Source organism: Megascapheus bottae, chromosome 31 (assembly GCF_031878675.1).
Source record: "Megascapheus bottae isolate mThoBot1 chromosome 31, mThoBot2.hap1, whole genome shotgun sequence".
NCBI classification, from domain to species: domain Eukaryota; kingdom Metazoa; phylum Chordata; class Mammalia; order Rodentia; family Geomyidae; genus Megascapheus; species Megascapheus bottae.
Genome location: NC_143539.1, coordinates 6,360,730 through 6,378,796, shown reverse-complemented (window position 1 = coordinate 6,378,796; position 18,067 = coordinate 6,360,730). Strand labels below are relative to the sequence as shown.

The following is an 18,067-nucleotide window of genomic DNA, read 5'->3' as shown; positions in this document are numbered from 1 at the left end:
AAAATAAGCAGTGCCAGGTGCCAGGGACTCACTCTTGTATTCCTAGCTACTCAGAAGGCTGAGATGTAAGGTTCCACGACTGCCTGGGCTGAAAAGTTCTCCTCCCTCTCCAACTTATCTCCAGAGAACCACTGACAAACCGGAAGTGACACTGTGGCTCAGAGTGGTAGAATGCTAACCTGGAGCACAGAGAGCTCAGACAGTGCCCAGGCCCTCAGAATATGCCCCGTCACCAAATAAGTAAATAAATAAACCATTAATACAACAAAATAAAAGGAATTTTTATCAAATTCTTTCATATTAAGTACATATCAACTCATACATACCTCACCAAACAGCCAAAGACTCACCTGTCTCCTTGGTACCACGAAGCTCAGCCAGCAACGTCATCTCTTCCAGGAACATGACAGCGAAGAAGGAAGATTGCAGCCAGGCTCCAGTGCTCACGCCTGTTATCCTAGCTAGAAGCTCAGAGCTGTGGGTCATAGCTCAAAGCCACTGAGATAGGATGAGACACCATGAGACTCTTATCACCAATGAATCACTGAATAACAAAATAATCCCCAAACCAACACACACACACACACACACACACACACACACGCACACACACACACACACCTTTCTCTTATCTGTTCTTCATCCTTACTCTTGACCTCAGGGAAACTGAGAGTCAAGGATGGAGGATGCGGGCCAGGAGTTTGGCCTAGTGGTTAAAGTGCTTTCCTAGCATGCATGAAGACCTGGGTTCGATTCCTCGGTACCACATATAGAAAAAAAAAGCCGGAAGTGGTGCTGAGGCTCAAGTGGTAGAGCTCTAGCCTTGAGAAAGTCCAAGGACAGTGCTCAGGCCCTGAGCTCAAGCCCAGGACTGGCAAAAAAAAAACAAACAACAACAAAAAAAAGGATGGAGGATGCGGGGAGTGGGGGGGGGTGAAATACTTGGTTGTGCATATCTTCACTTGCTCATTTTGTCCTGAGTCACTATGGCTGACCCCTGTCTCTCCCACATGGAGAGAACCTTGCTGCACGTTCCAGAAAACAGCATGAGAACAAACACAAGCAAACTGTATCCTTCAGTCCTCCTATTTGCCTACAGCAAGCCTACACCTTGGGAGAATCTCAGCTCATGGGAGCCCATCTCAGCTCTCAGGCTACTTCTTGATGCATCTTTCATGAAGCACTCAGGTCTCCAAATGACTCTTATCCAAGTAGAAGAAGAGAAAAAACAACCCAAAACCCAGAGAGGAGATAGAGGCCTAAGCCAGGGACCAGCCCAGGTGTAGCTGGTCCCGCTGATAGGGAGTATAAATGTCTGGCAGGCCCCCTCCAAAACTAACAAACACCTTTTCCATCACTGGGCTTTGTTCTCTGCCCTTTATGCACTCCACAAAGGACCCAGAGCTCAGAAAACTAGAATAAGAAGAAACAAACTTAAGTGACAGGCCCTGCTAGGGGTGTCTGTCACCCTCCTTCCACCCATCGGATGTCCTGAAACAGGCAGCCAACAACAAAGTGTGTACAGAGACTGCCGAGGTCGATGACACAATCCATTCGCACGCAAACTGACCGGTTATCGGAGGTCATGTTCAAACCTTCCCATGACACTTTGGTGACCTTCCCCTGATTGGACTCTTTCTCCACATGAGGTGGCAAGCTCAAGGCCAACCTGGGCCTAGCTGACCCTGACAGGACAACTGTACTGAGCACAGAACCCATGGAATGCAGGGAGGGCTTGCTTGGCAAGCAATAGAGGGTGGAAAGGAGTGAGTTCCAATCCTGGCTTCCTCACACTCTACCTGTGTACCTCGGCAGCTCAAGACCATGGCATCTTAGACACTGGTTCAAAACCAGCCTAGGCTGGAAAGTCAGTGAGATTCTTATCTCCAAGGAACCACCAGAAAACCAGTAGTGAAGCAGTGACTCAGAGTGGTGGAGCACTAGCCTTGAGCAAAGAACCTCAGGGATAGTGCCCAGGCCCTGAGTTCAAGCCCACAACTGACAAAAGAGTCTTTCATGTTTGTAATCCAGGCATAAACTCTGGGTTGTATGTACTTTCAAATGTATGTCTACTTTCAAATAGGCAATAGGTAGGGCCAGGAGTGTGGCCTAGTGGTAGAGTGCACTAAGACACAGGTTTGATTCCTCAGTACCACATACATGGAAAAAGTCAGAAGTGGTGCTATGGCTCAAGTGGTAGAGCTCTAGCTTTGAGAAAGACCAAGGACAGTGCTTAGTGCTTAGGCCCTAAGTACAAGCCCCTCACCTGGTGGTGGTGGGTGGAGGAGGGGTTGGGAAGGCAATAGTTATACATAACCACGACAATAGAAGCTATCTAATAAATCCGGGGCACTTGCCTAGGGGGTGGAAATCCAGTCAGGATTCTTTGCCAGTCAAGGCCCTTGGGATTTTCTGCCACATTGGTGGCTATCATTTCCTGAGCCTGGCCTGTCCCTTGGCCCACTGTGACCATGGAATTCTGTCTTTAGGCTGCATAGTGTTCCACTGAAATGTGACTCTGGGGATTAACGGGGGAGGGGCACTGGTGGGTCCCAATTCTGTTGCCCCCAACATGACCTTCACATCGGGTATCAAGTACAGCACAGGGCTTGAATCACAGCAGGGCCTCACATAGGCTCAGGTGATCACTCTAGATTCCTGCCCGGCTGTCTTCCTCCACACTCACAGTTCTGGATCTTTCTTAGCCCAGACCCCTCCAATCCATCACCCGAGAACTCCCCAAAACTCACCTCATTGAAACACTGTAAACCCATAAGCCCCTATCTTCTACAAGTCATTGGAATAAAACCCACACCTCTTCTGAGACCCTAAAAAACATCCACCCATACTTGCAGGGTCCTCTATCTGAAGCTCAAAGAAAGTTACCCTGGATGTGGAAATGTAATGGGTCCACAGTCTTGGGGCCCTTTCTCCTGCAGGACCACCAGCCCAGCTGTTTCTCCTTAATTCTGAGGTCCTCCCGTCCCTGGCCCATTGGCTACATCTCAAACTAGGGCAGGGTTCACAGGAGGGGAGAGAGGGAAAACAAGTCATGTGTAAGGAAAACGAGACAGTTATGAAATCAAGGCCAAAGACCAGGCTTCCATCCCACAGATATAAACACAGCAAGATATCAGACTCAGCCACCACCATCTGACTGGCACCCTGGCTGCCACCATGCTGGCCTCAGGCATGCTGCTGGTGGCTGTGCTCACCTGTCTGACTGTCCTGGTGGTGATGTCTGTCTGGCGGCAGAGGAAGCTCTCGGGAAAGCTGCCTCCAGGCCCCACACCATTGCCTTTCATTGGAAACTGTCTGCAACTGAACACGGAGCAGATGTACAACTCTCTCATGAAGGTGTGTGGGATGGGGGCTGGGACAGGTGAGCCCGGATCCCAGGGGCAGGGCACTGACCACAGACGGGGTGAGCCTGAAGTTTAAATAGGGGATTTTTTTTTCTTCAGGGAAGGGATCACCCCTTAGAAGCCAGTCTGTATACTTGGCTTCTTCCTGTCATCTTATCTAGTCAGGATACTCATATCTGAGGATTATGGTTCAAAGCCAGCCAGGCAACTAAATTTGTGGCTCTTATCTCCCATGAATCTCTGGAAAACTGGCTCAAAGTAGTAGAGCATTACCTTTGAGCTAAAGATCTTATTGTCAGCGCCCAGGCCCTAAGTTTGAACCCCACGATAGGTACTAGGAAGAAATGTCTTTTTTTTTTTTTAAGAAGAAAGAGGGCAAATGTGGGAATATTCAGTTAGGTGACTTAGCCAGTATTTGGGGACAAGCCAATAGACCCAGTACCCGGAAGCTGGTTCCTCAGACTTTCCCATCCACTCTTCCTCCAGATGCGAGATCGCTATGGCCCTGTGTTCACCATTTACCTGGGCTCTCGTCGCATCGTGGTGCTGTGGGGCCAGGAGGCCGTGAAGGAGGCGCTGGTGGACCAGGCTGATGAGTTCAGTGGTCGTGGCGAGCAGGCCACCTTCGACTGGCTCTTCCAAGGCTATGGTGGGTAGGATGCGCATGGTGCCTCAGTTTCCCCAGCCTTCCTCTTCTGCATGTTTCAAGCTTCTGGCTCTCCTCAGATCGTCCCAGTGTCTTCCCACTCTGCCTCCTGGTTCTCTGTGTACAGAAACCCTTCACTCCTTTTGCTTTTAGAAAATTCACTTCAAAGTCAGCTCCACTCTTTCTGCCTCTGCCCTCTCCCCTCCTCTCCCTTCCCCCCTCTCCTCTATGGGCCCGCTGCCTCTGTGCCTGGAAGGGTAGGGGTTTGCTGTATCCCCTTCTCTGCGCCCTGGGGACCTTGTCTCCCTTGTCTGTCTCTTTCCCCATGATCTGCACACTTTGGCTCTGAGTCTGAGCTTTTCCCTCCCAGCTCAGCAGCCTCCCTCTCCTGCCCCTAGGGCTTTCCTGATGTCTCCTCTTGCTCTCTGCACAATGTGGCCTCTGGGCCTCTCCTGGCTCCACCAGCGGCTCCAGGGGTGCTCTCTGCAAGTGGAGGGTCCCACTCCCCTGTAGTCCCTATACTGTACTTATCACCTGGTTTGACCCTCCCTGCTCCCCAGGCATGGTCTTCAGCAATGGCGAGCGAGCCAAGCAGCTGAGGCGCTTCTCCATCACCACGCTGCGTGACTTCGGCATGGGCAAGCGTGGCATTGAGGAGCGCATCCAGGAGGAGGCAGGATTCCTCATCCAGGCCTTGAGGGACACACAAGGTGAGTAGGGAGAGCAGGGGCAGGAAAGGGGTGGGGGAGGAGGGCAGTCCTGGGGCTCAGCCGTCCCTCCCCTCACCAATCTTTTCCGAATCATCAGAATGGCACCAGGTCACTCAGGTTGCTTTCCAAGACAGATCTTTCCTGGTTTCCTCAATGCCCCCTGCTCTATACCCCTGCATACCCTCACCCTTCAGCCCTGCAGACCCTTATCCTCCATCCCTGTTCACCACAGCCAACCCTGCCCCTTCACCCCTGCAGACCTCAACCCCCGACACCTCTGGTGACCATAACCCTTTACCCCCACTGATCCCTCACCCTTTATTTCTACAGACTCAGCACCCTGCACCCATGCAGACACCCCACCCTTCACCCCTGTAGGCACCTTTATAAACCCCTCACTCTCCACCCTGCAGGCTCCTTCATTGATCCCACTTTCACCATGAGCAGAACTGTCTCTAATGTGATCAGCTCCATTGTGTTTGGGGACCGCTTCGACTACGAGGACCAGGAGTTCCTGTCTCTCCTGAGAATGATGACAGGCAGTTTTCAGTTTACAGCCACCTCCACTGGGCAGGTAATCCATACCCAAGCCTGCTCCAAGCCTGAGCAAAATGCAGGTCATGCATATAAGTTGAAAATAGCCCACCAACATAGCTCACATCTGACCTCCTAGCTGCTTAGGAGGCTGAGACCTCAGGCTCGTGATTCAAAGCCAGCGTAGGCAGGAAAGTCCATGGGACTCTTATCTCCAAGGAACCACCAGAAAACCAGAAGTAGCAGTGTGCAGGCCCAAGTTTAACCCCCACAGCTGACAAAATAAACTTGCAGGCTAGTGACTCAAGCCAGTAATCCCAGCTACTCAGGAGGCTGAGATCTGAGGATGGAGGTTTGAAGCCATCCTGAGTAGGAAAGTCTGTGAGATTCTTACCTTCAATTAAGTGAGGCATGGATCAAGTGGTAGAGCACCTGGGGAGACGCAGCACAGTCCTCACCAGGACTGGCAGGGCGCATCTGTCAGAGGCTGTAAAGTTGCTTTGCTGCCACCTCGCAGCCCAGGAGCTGAGCAGGGGGTGGTGTCGGCACTCTTCCAGCAGGCTCTGTTTTCAGCCCGTGGTGGAAATGGTGACCAGGAGAACTAGGGATTTCTCGCTTGTTCTAGGTTCTAGGGAAACTTTCCAGGTACAAAATGGGGGGTACAATGGGGGCAGGGGTGTGATTGTGCTTTCTGTTCTCCTGGAGATTGAGCCCAAGGCCTTGTGCATATGAGGCAATCACCTGTCATGTGAGCCACGTCGCCATTCCTTATTGCATTTATTCATTCATTTACGTCTGTGAGGCAGGGTTGCCTCAACCCTGAGGCTTTTCCTGACTCCATCTGCAGAATAGCTGGGATTCCAAGTGTGTGTTATGCCGCTTGTGAATGGAGGTCTTTGCTTTCTCCCCATGACCACCCTGTCCTCAGCTCTTTGAGATGTTCTATTCCATCATGAAGCACCTGCCAGGCCCACAGCAGCAGGCTCTTAAGGAGCTGCAGGGGCTGGAGGATTTCATCACCAGGAAGGTGGAGCAGAACCAGCGCACCCTGGATCCCAACTCCCCACGGGACTTCATCGACTCGTTTCTCATCCGCATGCAGCAGGTAGGTCCAGCCACCTGAGGGTGGGCGGAGATCCACAGCCAGGCAGAGGGGCCTCAGATGGGGCTGGGGGGAGAACACGGAGCTGGGTGAATTATACACCTCATCCTCAGTCATCTACAGAGCAGATCCTACTGAGCATGGGTGCTCCTCTACACAACCTCATCCGTGGAGACCATGCTGCAGCAACTGCACTGCATTGCCTGTGCTACCCCTGCTTTTTCCTGTTGGTTGTGGGGTTTGAACTCAGGCCCTGGGCGCTGACCCCAAGCTTTTTCTCTCAAGGCTAGTGATCTACCACGTGCGTCACAGTGCCATGTCCAGCTTTTGAGTGCTCAGTTGGGGATAAGAATCTCACAGGCACTTTTCTGCCCTGGTTGGCTTCACTGAAGCTTCTGACCTCAGCCTCTGGCGTAGCAGGAATTACAGATGTTAGCCACTGGTGCCTGGCCCACCATAGCTGTTGAAACATGTCATATTGGAATCACAATGCGAAATCACAGCTGAGAGGGTGTCAAAGATCTGCCTGAGCTCTCACAGCGTGGAAGCTGTGCCATCTAGAGGTCACTCCTGGTCTGTTTTTGAGGCTGACGCTTTCAGCTACCATACCAAATGAGAGTTAGTGGTTTACAGTTCAAGACCATACAGACACACACCGCGCGCACACACACACACACACACACACACACACACACACACACAAACACACACACACACACCACAAATCAGACGGCCAGCGTGGGGGAGGCCTGGCTCAGTTGGTAAAGTGCAAGCCAATGAGTGAAAGTATCACATTCCAAGATGGAGTCCCAGTCTTGAGCCTTATACAGAAAAAAGCTGGGCACCAGTTGTTTATGCCAGTGATTCTAACTACTCAGGAGACTGAGGTCTGAGGATCACAGTTCCAAGTCGGCCTGTGCAAGCAAGTCCATGAGACTCTTATCGCCAGTGACCCACCAGAAAACTGGAAGTGGTGCTATGGTTCAAAGTGGTAGAGTGGGCCAAGAGTTTGGCCTAGTGGTAGAGTGCTTACCTGGCATGCACGAAGACTCAGGTGCGATTTCTCTGTACCACATATATAGAAAAAGCCGGAAGTGGTGCAGTGTCTCAAGTGGTAGATTTATATCCTAGAGAAAGCCCAAGGACAGTGGTCAGGCTCAGAGTTCAAGACCCAGGACTGGCAAAAGAGCTCAAGGACAGCACCCAGGCCTTGAATTCAAGGCCCAGGACCAACAAAATCAATGAATGAGTGAATGAATCAATCAGTCACATAATCACTCAATCAATCAACCAGAGGATCAGCCAGGCCAAGGTGAGAGGTGTATTCTGGGCCAGAGTCAGTATCCTTGACCAAATCCTGGAAATGGAGCAGAAAGCCTGGTAGACTGATTTTCCATTTGGACCTCACAGAGGTAGATTCCCAAGAGAATGTTCCAGAAGTTGCTTCAAAGGCATGAGAGTGGGCTGGACTTGAACACGTCTCTCTCCCTGCAGGAGAAGAAGAAGAACCCCAACACAGAATTCTTCATGAAGAATCTGGTGCACACCACACTGAACCTCTTCTTTGCGGGCACAGAGACTGTCAGCACGACCATGCGCTATAGCTTCCTGCTGCTCATGAAGCACCCGGATGTGGAGGGTAAGGCCGGGAGGGGCGGGGACAGAGACTGGAGGAGTTGGGGAGGGGGGGTAGGGCAGGTCAAGAGCTCTGCTAAGTCAGCTACAATGTCTCACTTTGTCCCAAGAACCTGGAACCTCACACAGGCTTTGCTGCAACCAAGACAGGGGAGAGAGTAGCCTGTGGACTTGGCTATTTAAGTCTTAGCTGTAAAAACATTGAGATCTGGGCGCTGCGGCTCAGGCCTGTCATCCTAGCCACTCAGGTGGCTGAGATCGGAGAATGGTGGTTCAAAGCCAGCCCAGGCAGGAAAGTCCATGAGGCTGTTATTTCCATTCAGCTACCAGAAACCAGGAATGGGTGCTGTGCCTTAAAGTGGTGCAGCACTGGCCTTGAGCAGAATTGCTAAGGACTGGACCCTGACTCTGAGTTCAGGACCCACATCATCAAAAGTGTGTGTGTGTGTGTGTGTGTGTGTGTGTGTGTGTGTGTGTGTGTATGTGTGTTTCATGTATTACTGATCCCACATCCTTTTTCTCCAAGCCACACCTCTGAGACTCTTCCCTCAATTCCAACAGGACAGTGAGGCTAATGAACGACAGCTGTTGTGAATGAATGATAAGCTGAATGCCTGCCATTCATTGTTTCAAGGCTTGCACTCAGTTGTCTTTTTTCCTTCTCTCCTCCCTCCCTCCCCCTTTTCTTCCTTCCTTCCTTCCTTCCTTCCTTCTTTCCTCTCGCTCTGTCTCTGTCTCTCTTTCTTCCTCTCTTATGGTCAGTTTTGAGTCTTGAACTCAGAGCTTTGGTGCTGTCTCTCAGCTCTTTCACTCAAGGGTAGTGCACTACCACTTTTAGCCACAGTACAACTTTGGTTTTCCTGGTAATTCACTGGAGATGAGAGTTTCAAGGCCTTTCTTGGCCCAGCTGGCTTTGAAGTCTGATCATTAGATTTCAGCCTTCTGAGTAGCTCAGATGACAGGTGAGAGCCACCAACACAAGATCCCTTTTTTTCCCTCTTTGACCCTCATCCCTGATTTGATGGTTTCAGATATCTAAACACTTTTCCCCTTTCTTTCCCTACCCCAGCCAAAATCCACGAAGAGATCGATCAAGTCATTGGCAGAAACCGCCAGCCCAAGTATGAGGACCGAGTGAAGATGCCCTACACAGAGGCCGTGACCCACGAGATCCAGAGATTTGGAGACATAATTCCCTTGGGGCTGGCCCGCAGAGTCACCAAGGACACCAAGTTTCGGGAGTTCTTTCTGCCCAAGGTGCCATTAGCCAGACCCTGGGACCCCAACTGTGTTACACACTCTCTACTCCCTGTCTTCCTTCTGCTTCTCTTTTTTTTCTTTTTGTTGGTTGTGGGACTTGAACTCTGGGCCTAGGTGCTATTCCTGAGCTCTTCAGCTCAAGGTTACCACCCTACCCCTCGAGCCACAGCACCACTTCTTGTTTTCTAGTGGTTAATTGGAGAAAAGAGTCTCACAGTCTTTAGTGCCTGGGGTGGTTCTGAACCAAGATCCTCAGATCTCAGACTCCTGGGTAACTAGGATTACAGGCGTGAGCCACTGCGCCAAAGGCATTCCAACTCTTAAACTTGAACATTTTTTTTGCTCTAAGTCCTGGGTCTTGAAATCAGAGTCTGAGCACTGTCCTTGGACTTTCTCAAGGCCTAGTGCTCTGCCATTTGAGCCACAGCACCACTTCGGGCTTTTTTCTATGTATGTGGTACTGAGGAATCGAACCCAGGTCTTCATGCATGCTAGGCAAGCACTCCACCACTAGGCCAAACTCCTGGCCCTCCTGTCTTCCATCTTTTTTTTTTTGGCCCGTCCTGGAGACTGAGGATCGAGGTTCAAAGCCAGCCCTGTTAGGAAAGTCCATGAGAGTCTCAGGGATTTTTGTTGTTGTTTCGTTTTTTAGTTCTGGGACTTGAACTCAGGGCCTTGTCACTGTCCTTGAGTTCCTTTTTCTCAAGCCGCAGGACCATGAGATTTGTATATACAGTTAACCACTGAAAACCCTGGAAGTACAGCAGTGGGCTCAAAATGTTACAGATAGCCTTGAGCAAAAACAGCTCCGAGGCCTTGCCTTGACCATGAGTCCTGTCTGGATTAGATCAGTAATACCTGAAACACACACACACACACACTCTCTCTCTCTCTCTCTCTCTCTCTCTCACACACACACACACACACACACACACACACACACACACACACACACACACACACACACGAGACAGAAACAGAGACAGAGAGAAAGAGAGAGAGGATAATCTTATTTACCCAGACCTCTTGTTTAAGAAGTGGAATCCCCAGGCTATGATAGATCCTTCTAGAGAGTCCCATATATCAAGATATCATGGCTCTGGCACATCTACCCCTTACCCCCATTTCCACCTGCCTGGGGAGACAGCAGCTATAGATCTTCAATCTCCAGCCTCAGGAAGCCTCTACCCTGTGACCATCAGCCATCTGCTGTCAGAGAACACAAACTTCTACTCACCCATAGAGACCTGAACCTCATGGTCCTGAAGCCCCTTCCTCCAACCTCACTCCTCATTCCACATCCTTCCCCCTCCCACCCTTTCCTTGGGAGTTTCAGCCCGTTCATCTTTCCATCTGCCTTTCTCACTCTCCTTTTTTCCCCCTCTTCTTTTCAGGGTACTGAAGTGTTCCCCATACTGGGTTCTGTGCTGAAAGACCCCAAGTTTTTCTCCAACCCCCAAGATTTCAACCCTCAGCACTTCCTGGATGACAAGGGACAGTTTAAGAAGAGTGATGCTTTTGTCCCCTTTTCTATCGGTAAGTGACCAGTGTTGGCCGCCAGGCCAAAGCTCATAGCAAAGGGCAAATCTGTGGGTGCCAGCCCCCTCTTACCAATATCTTTCTCTTGGATCTACTCTGTAAGTTCTCTTGGATCTACTTTTCTCTTGGATCTTTCTCTTGGAATTTCCTCTTGGATCTATTCTGAGATCAACTCCATGCAAACACCCATAATTCCCAAAAAGCCTCTATGGGAGTCTAGGAAAGAAGACAACCAAATCTCATTCAGAGATGAGGAAAATCAAGAACAGACTGAGTCAGCCAGGTTGTCTGAGGCTCACACCTGTCCATCCTAGCTACTCAGGAGGCTGAGATCTGATGATCACAGTTCGAATCCAGCCCAGGGCAGACAAGTCCACAAGACTCTTAGCTCCAGTGAACCACCAGAAACTGGCAGTGGTGCTATGGCTCAAAGTGGTAGAGTACTTGCCTGAAGTGAAGAAGCTCAGGACAGCACCCAGGCCCTGAGTTCAAGCTGCATGACTGACCAAAAAAGATATTGTAAGTGGAGCTGTGACTCAACTGCTAGAGCCCCAGCCTTGACAGGAAAAGCTAAAGGACAATTCCCAGTCCCCTCATGGACTAGGGAAACTGAGGCTGAAAGAGGATGGGAGGCGTCTTGGAAAGTCTCTCAGGCACCACTCTGTTCCTCTTCCTTAGAGAACTCAGCTGAGGATTTGTTTGGGGGTAACAATTCAGAGATTGCTGGTTTCACCTAGCCCTCCCTCCTCTCCTCTCCTTTGCAGGCAAGCGGTACTGTTTGGGGGAAGGCCTGGCTAAAATGGAGCTCTTTCTCTTCCTCACCACCATCTTGCAGAACTTCAATCTCAAGTCCACGCAGGCGCCTGAAGACATTGAAGTGTCCCCCAAATACGCGGGCTTTGCCACAATCCCACCAACCTTTACTATGAGCTTCCAGCCTCGCTGAGCCTGGGGGCTGTATTGGGGGGAGGGGGAGAGGAGGGCACGGATGGCGGTGGGGGGGGAGAGAACGTGAGGGGCTGGAGCCATTGGGAGAGGTGGGGGGAAGGACAAAGCGAGGGTGGACTGGTGGGGCTGGATAAATCAGATGGGAAGAGGAAACAGGCCAGATGGCTGACCTTGCTGAAGAAGATGGACACTTCCAACGTGGAATATCAGAAAGGGAATTTTAATGTTGCAAAGAATACTACAAATAAATCCTAAGTCATTGGTGAGTTCTGCCTTGCATGTCTGTCCTAGCTACTCAGGAGGCTGAGATCTGAGCATCATGGTTCAAAACCAGCCTGGGCTGGAAAAGAAGTCCATAACATTTATCTCCAACGAACCAGCAAGAAGCTGGTAGTGGAGGGGAGGCTCAAGTGATAGAGTGCTGGCCTTGATCAAGAGAGCTGAAGGATAATCAAGCTGAAGGATGAGTTCAAGACCTATGTCCGGCCTAAAGAAGTGGGGGAGCATTGAGTATGAGTGTAGGAAGCCATCTGAGAACCACACAGAGACGGTACAGCAGGAGAATTAGAAGGTTTCATGGTGGGGCCATCTTCCACATAGGAGAGACAGGGAATTATGTCCTCTGTTCCCTCCCAGGTGGATCCTTGTAACACTGGGCCTTGGGGTGACAGGTACTCTGCTGGGTGTGGGTACAGAGCCGCAGTGCCCACCTGTCCAGAAGGGAAGAGGGCAGGGTGGCATTCAAGTCTGAGTGGGGAACCTTCCTCTGTTCCCCAGGAAATGTAATGGGTGGGGCCTGAGGTGGGGAGAATGGCAACAGGAAGAAAGCCAACACAAATTACGAAAGCTTAGGGGAAACATTAACTAAATCACCAGAAATTTCCATACCAGGGTGGATGTTTGGTGTGAGAGTGGCATCTCTGATGGCCTGCAACCTCACTTTCAATGGCCAGTAGTGGACGACACATATGGCCACTCTCTCCACCTGGCAGGTGCAAGATCAGGGTGTGCGGGGAGGGAAATTTCTGAAGGAAATGCCTCTGGGAAGCTGGCAGAACTACCACAGGAACCAGCCACGAATCCCCTGCACCCCTCCCTGGCCTGTCAGGGTATTTCCCAGCATGGAGGAATGCTTCACCTGACTTGTTTTTAAAAATGCCTGTCCTAGGGCTTGAACTGGAGGAGCCTGCACTACTGGAAGCTTTTATTTTTCTTCAAGGCTAGTAGTTTACCACTTTCACCAGTCCTACACTTCCAGTTTTCTGGTGGCCCATTAGAGATAAGTGTCTCCTGGACTTTCCTGCCCAAGCTGCCTTTGAAACATGATCCTTAGATAGCAGCCTCCAAAATTGCTTGGATTAGTGGCCTGTGTCACTGGCCACATGCCTTTCCTGACTTGATAAATCCTGTCTGTGTCAAGGAGAGGAGTGATTCCCAGGCCACGCTCCTGTCCTCATCCCAGATACCTAAGTTTTAGTGTGGATTCCCTAAATCCATACCTTTGAGACCGGTGTTCAAGTGGGGGTTCAGCCACCAGCCACCCAGCTTTGAAAATCTCATCAGCTGTGAATTCAGCCTGGAGTTCGGGTGCCTGGAAATGTGCCAACTGCAGTGTCCTGTCTCTCCTGGCTGTGGGTTTCACCGACTCTGGGGAGGGGGAGTGAGATTGTGCCATGAAGTAGCACAATTAAGTAAACAGGAACAAAGATATCTTCTATCTCCACCAAGCATGAACATGCACTGTCTCATCCAGCAAGGTCTGTCACCCCACTGCCACCTGGCTGACCTCATGCTTGCCTCTGGTCCTGGCTGGCCTGGCTGCCTTTCTGTTGATGTCTGACTAGAAGCAGAAGTTCTGGAAGAAGCTGCCTCCTGGTCTCACTCTGCTGCCACCATAGGGAATTAGCTCCAGCTGGACATAGGACACATGTACAAGGCCCTTATGAAGGCAGGGCCTGGCGAGGGATTGCGGGGTGCCCACTGGGGATAGAATTTGCCTGTTGATAAGGTCTCCCAACATCGGGTACACCAGCGGGTTAGCCAGAGTTTGGCAGTTCTCCTAGCTTTTTCCAAGCTGGGAACAACCAGATCTTCAGATGTTTAATGTCTTGATGATCAAAGTCAGACTGAGTGGTGGCACCGCTCAGCTGAGTTGATGCCTTTCATCCTAGCAGCTCAAGAGGCTGAGAGCTGAGGATCCTGGTTCAAAGCCACATGGATCAGAAAAGTCCACAAGAGTTTTATCTCCAATGAACCACCAAAAATGCTAGAAATGGAGCTGTGGGACAAGTGATAAAGCACCAGCTTTTATCACAAAAGCTCAGGGACAGTGCCCAGTCTGCAAGTTCAAGTCCTAGGACCTCTGAGACAGTGGGCAAGACCCAAGTTCAAGCCCCAGGTCACACACACACACACACACGAAAATGACACTGCCAGCATCAAGCTTGCTCCTCCAGTGTAGTAGTACTTAATGATATGTCCTTTCTCTCTCTCTCTCTCTCCCTCTCTCTCTCTCTCTCTCTCTCTCTCTCTCTCTCTCTCTCTCTCTCTCTCTGTGTGTGTGTGTGTGTGTGTGTGTGTGTGTGTGTGTGTGTGTGTGTGTGATAAATGTGGGCTTGAATCTGGGTCTGGGCACCATCTCTGGGCTTGTGTCTTGAAGGCTGGTGCTCTACCACTTGAGCCACAGCTCCACTTCTGGCTGTATGGAGATAAGGGTCTTTATGAATTTTCATGTGCGCTGGCTCTCATCAGATCTCAGTCTTCTGAGAAGCTTGGATTACAGGCTGGAGCCTCTGATGCCCAGGGTAAAGAGACTTTTAAAAATTTATCTATTTCTTCTTTCTTTCTGCAGCACTGAGAACAGAACTGAGGGCACTTTCCAGGCATGTGCTCCTTCAGTGAGATAAATCTTCAACCCTTAAGATCTTTTCTAACATTCTGGAATCTTCAGTTGCATGTTTACAGGGATTCTCCCAAATCCCACCGTCAGTCATTGGTTTCATTTTATGTAGCAATCACTATGTAGAAAATGAATTATGTAATTTGTGGGCAGGGACAGAGGGGGGATTGGGGAAAGCAAAGAAGGGGTGACATTGTCCAAAATAACAAATAGACTCATTATCTTACTTAGGAAAAGGAACCCCCAGTACAACACCTTAACAATATCAATAAAATTATATTAAAATAGAAGCAGTTCTCCTCGCCCAACCCTTCCAGTGTCTACCTGCTTTTTCTTCCCTACTCTAGCATGCGTTTAGGAAAATGGTAGGGGTGCTTTGCTTTTTTTTAATCACTTTTTTAAGATTTCTACTCAGAGTTTATTCATGGCCATTTTTCTGGTATTTCACGAAGGAAGACAAGGGAGGCTGGATGATTGGGAGTGGTCAATAAGGACATAGAATGTAGCAGGCTACCAGTGCTTATGCCTGCATCCTCTCCTCAGGAGGCTGAGATCTGAGGATCCCACTTGAAAGACAAGCTAGGCAGAAACTTCAAGAGACCAACTGTGGTGTCTGACCACCAAAACGCTGGAAGTGGAGTTGGAGCTCAGTTGGCTGGGGTTGGGGAGGCAGCTCAGGGTCAGCACCCAGGCTCTGAGGTCAATCTTACACACTCAAAATAAAAAAAAAAAAAAATAAGCGGTGCCAGGTGCCAGGGGCTCACTCCTGTGCTCCTAATCTACTCAGGAGGCTGAGACGCAAGGGTCATGGTTCCATGAATGCCTCGACAGAAAAGTTCTCCTCCCTCCCCACTCTTTTTTTTTGCTAGTCCTGGGCTTGAGCTCAGGGCCTGAGCGCTGTCCTTAGACTTTCTCAAGGCTAGAGCTCTACCACTTGAGCCTCAGCACCACTTCTGGCTTTTTTCTGTGTATGTGGTACCAAGGAATTGAACCCGGGCCTTTGCGCATGCTAGGCAAGCACTCTACCACTAGGCCAAACTCCCGGCCCCTCATTCCCCACTCTTCTCTCCAGTGAACCACTGACAAACTGGAAGTGATGCTGTTGCTCAGAGTGGTAGAATGCTAGCCTGGAGCACAGAGAGCTCAGAGACAGCATGCAAGCCCACTAGTTCAAGCGCTACTACCAAATACATAAAATAAAATAAAAGACCTTTTATCACATGTTTTTTTTTAAATTAAACATGGGGCTGGGAGTTTGGCCTAGTGGTAGATTGCTTTGCCTAGCATGCAAGAAGACCTGGTACCACGTATACATAGATTCCTCGGTACCACATATACATAGAAAAAGCCAGAAATGGTGCTGAGGCTCATGTGGTAGAGCTCTAGCCTTGAGAAAACCCAAGGACAGTGCTCAGGCCCTGAGTTCAAGGCCCAGGACTAGCAAAACAAAATAAATATGTATCAACTCATACATACCTCATCAAAAGAGCCTAAGAATTGCTAGTCTCCTTAGCTCCACAAAGCTCAAGGAACAAAGTCGTCTCCTCCAGGAACATGACAATGGAGAAGGAAGAAGACTGTAGCCAGGCACTGGTGCTCACTCCTGTCTTCCTAGCTAAAAGCTCACATGTGTAGATCATGGCTCAAATCCAGTGAGAGCAGGAAAGTCCAGGAGACTCCACAATGAACCACCAAACCAAACAAAAAACCACCAAAATAGAAGTATAGTGTGGCTCAAGTGGCAGAGTGGTAGTTTTGAGCACAGAAGTTCAGGGACAGCACACAGGCCCCAAATTCAAATCTCACAAGCAGCATACACACACACACACACACACACACACACACACACACACACACACACACACACGCACTGGGCATTCTAAAAACCATGATTTATCCTTGCTCTTAACCTCAGGGAACCTGAGGGCCAGGGAGTGGAGGAAGATATTTTGTTGTGTTCAGCTTCATTTGAACATTTTTTCCTGAATCACTATGACTGATATTTATCCCTCCCCTGTGATTCCAGACATTGATACCTCACTTCACCGTCCAGTATAAATCAATAAGATCAAACACAGGTGACCTCTAGACTAATTCCTTCTCCCATTTGCCTACACCAAACCCCTTCTAGGAGGCTCCTCAACTCTCAACTCTCAGACCACGTCCTTCATGCGCCCTTCATGAAGCACTAAGTTCTTTTCCACATGGCTTTTTCCCTGCTCTTTCTTTCTGTTCTTTCTTTTCTTTCTTTTTTAATTTTTACATGGCTCCTTTTCAAGAAGAAAATAACAAAAGGGGAGAAGAGAGGCTCAGGCCAGGGGACAGCTCAAGAGTTGCTGGTGACCCTAATCTGGGGAATAAATGTCCCCCAAGCCTTAACTAATCCCTTTCCCCACCTCTTCCTGTACCAAAATCAACAAACACTTTTCCCATCTCTCACCTTCATTCTCTGACCTTTATTCATTCCACAAAGGACTCAGAGTCCAGCACCCTAGAATGAGAGGAAGCAAACTGCAAGAGACAGGCCTGGCAGAAAGTGCCAGCGTTACCCACCTTCCACCCATCCCATTTCCTGCAGCAGGCAGCCAAGCTGGGCTGTGCCAACAATCAATGTGTATACAGAACCTACATAGGGCCTCTGCCAGGGGCTATGACACAACCCACTTACACCCAAACTCACAAGTCATATGGAGTCATCTCTTACCTTCCCCAAGAAACTTTCGTGACCCTCCTCTGACAATCTACTGTTTTCCACAAGGAGTGGCAGGTTCAAGGTCAACCTGACATCCCTCCACCTTTGGGTCTAGCTGACCCTAACAGGACAACTATGCCAGTCTCAGGACCCATGGAATGCAAGGAGGACTGGGGCAGGCTTCCTTACACTCCACCTGGGTCACTTCAGTGGAGATGAGGCAGCATCTTCATCACCACAACAACTAAAAACAAATCCTGCAGCCAGACACCTGTGTGCACCTCTGACTTCATAGCAGCACAGGAGGCTGAGATCTGAGGATTGTGGTGCAAAACCAGCCTGGGTAGAAAAGTCCATGAGACTCTTATCTCCAGTGTACCAGAAAAAACCCAGAAGTGGGGCTACGGCTCAAGTGGTAGTGTTCTAGCCTTGAGAAAGCTCAAGGACAGTGCTCAGGCCCTGAGCTCAAGCTCCAGGACTGGCATTTTTTAAAAAAAGAAACTATGTGGCTATTAAATCCAAAGAGTACAAGAGCGAGAACTCAATAACTGCATACCCAAAGCTATGGACATGGTAATGAAAATATAAACATAACTATTTAGACATAAAAAAGAAACATAAAACAGTTCAGGAGCTGGTAGCTTATGCCTACAATCTTAGCTGCTCAAGGAGCTGAGATCTCAGGATCTAGGTCCAAAGCCAGGCTAGGCTGGTAAGTCCATGAGACTCCTATCTCC

The 18,067-nt window shown here is 49.7% G+C and overlaps 1 protein-coding gene across 1 annotated transcript; it reads left to right on the top strand.

Annotated features, from left to right (window-relative positions):
* Window positions 1-3,142: 3,142 nt before the first annotated feature.
* Window positions 3,143-12,005, top strand: LOC150043818 (cytochrome P450 2A5-like). The gene is made up of 9 exons (XM_090322916.1): window positions 3,143-3,357; window positions 3,852-4,014; window positions 4,572-4,721; window positions 5,135-5,295; window positions 6,184-6,360; window positions 7,855-7,996; window positions 9,062-9,249; window positions 10,647-10,788; window positions 11,556-12,005. Exons 1-9 carry the CDS (start codon window positions 3,178-3,180, stop codon window positions 11,735-11,737), a joined length of 1,485 nt encoding a protein of 494 aa, XP_090179042.1. The 5' UTR covers window positions 3,143-3,177; the 3' UTR covers window positions 11,738-12,005.
* The last annotated feature ends 6,062 nt before the right edge of the window (window positions 12,006-18,067 follow it).

Coding starts and splice junctions, on each gene's coding strand:
- LOC150043818 (XM_090322916.1), top strand. CDS start 3,178: ATGCTGGCCTCAGGCATGCTGCTGGTGGCTGTGCTCACCTGTCTGACT. Junction 4,015..4,571: donor CTGGCTCTTCCAAGGCTATG/GTGGGTAGGATG, acceptor CCTGCTCCCCAG/GCATGGTCTTCAGCAATGGC. Junction 7,997..9,061: donor GAAGCACCCGGATGTGGAGG/GTAAGGCCGGGA, acceptor TCCCTACCCCAG/CCAAAATCCACGAAGAGATC.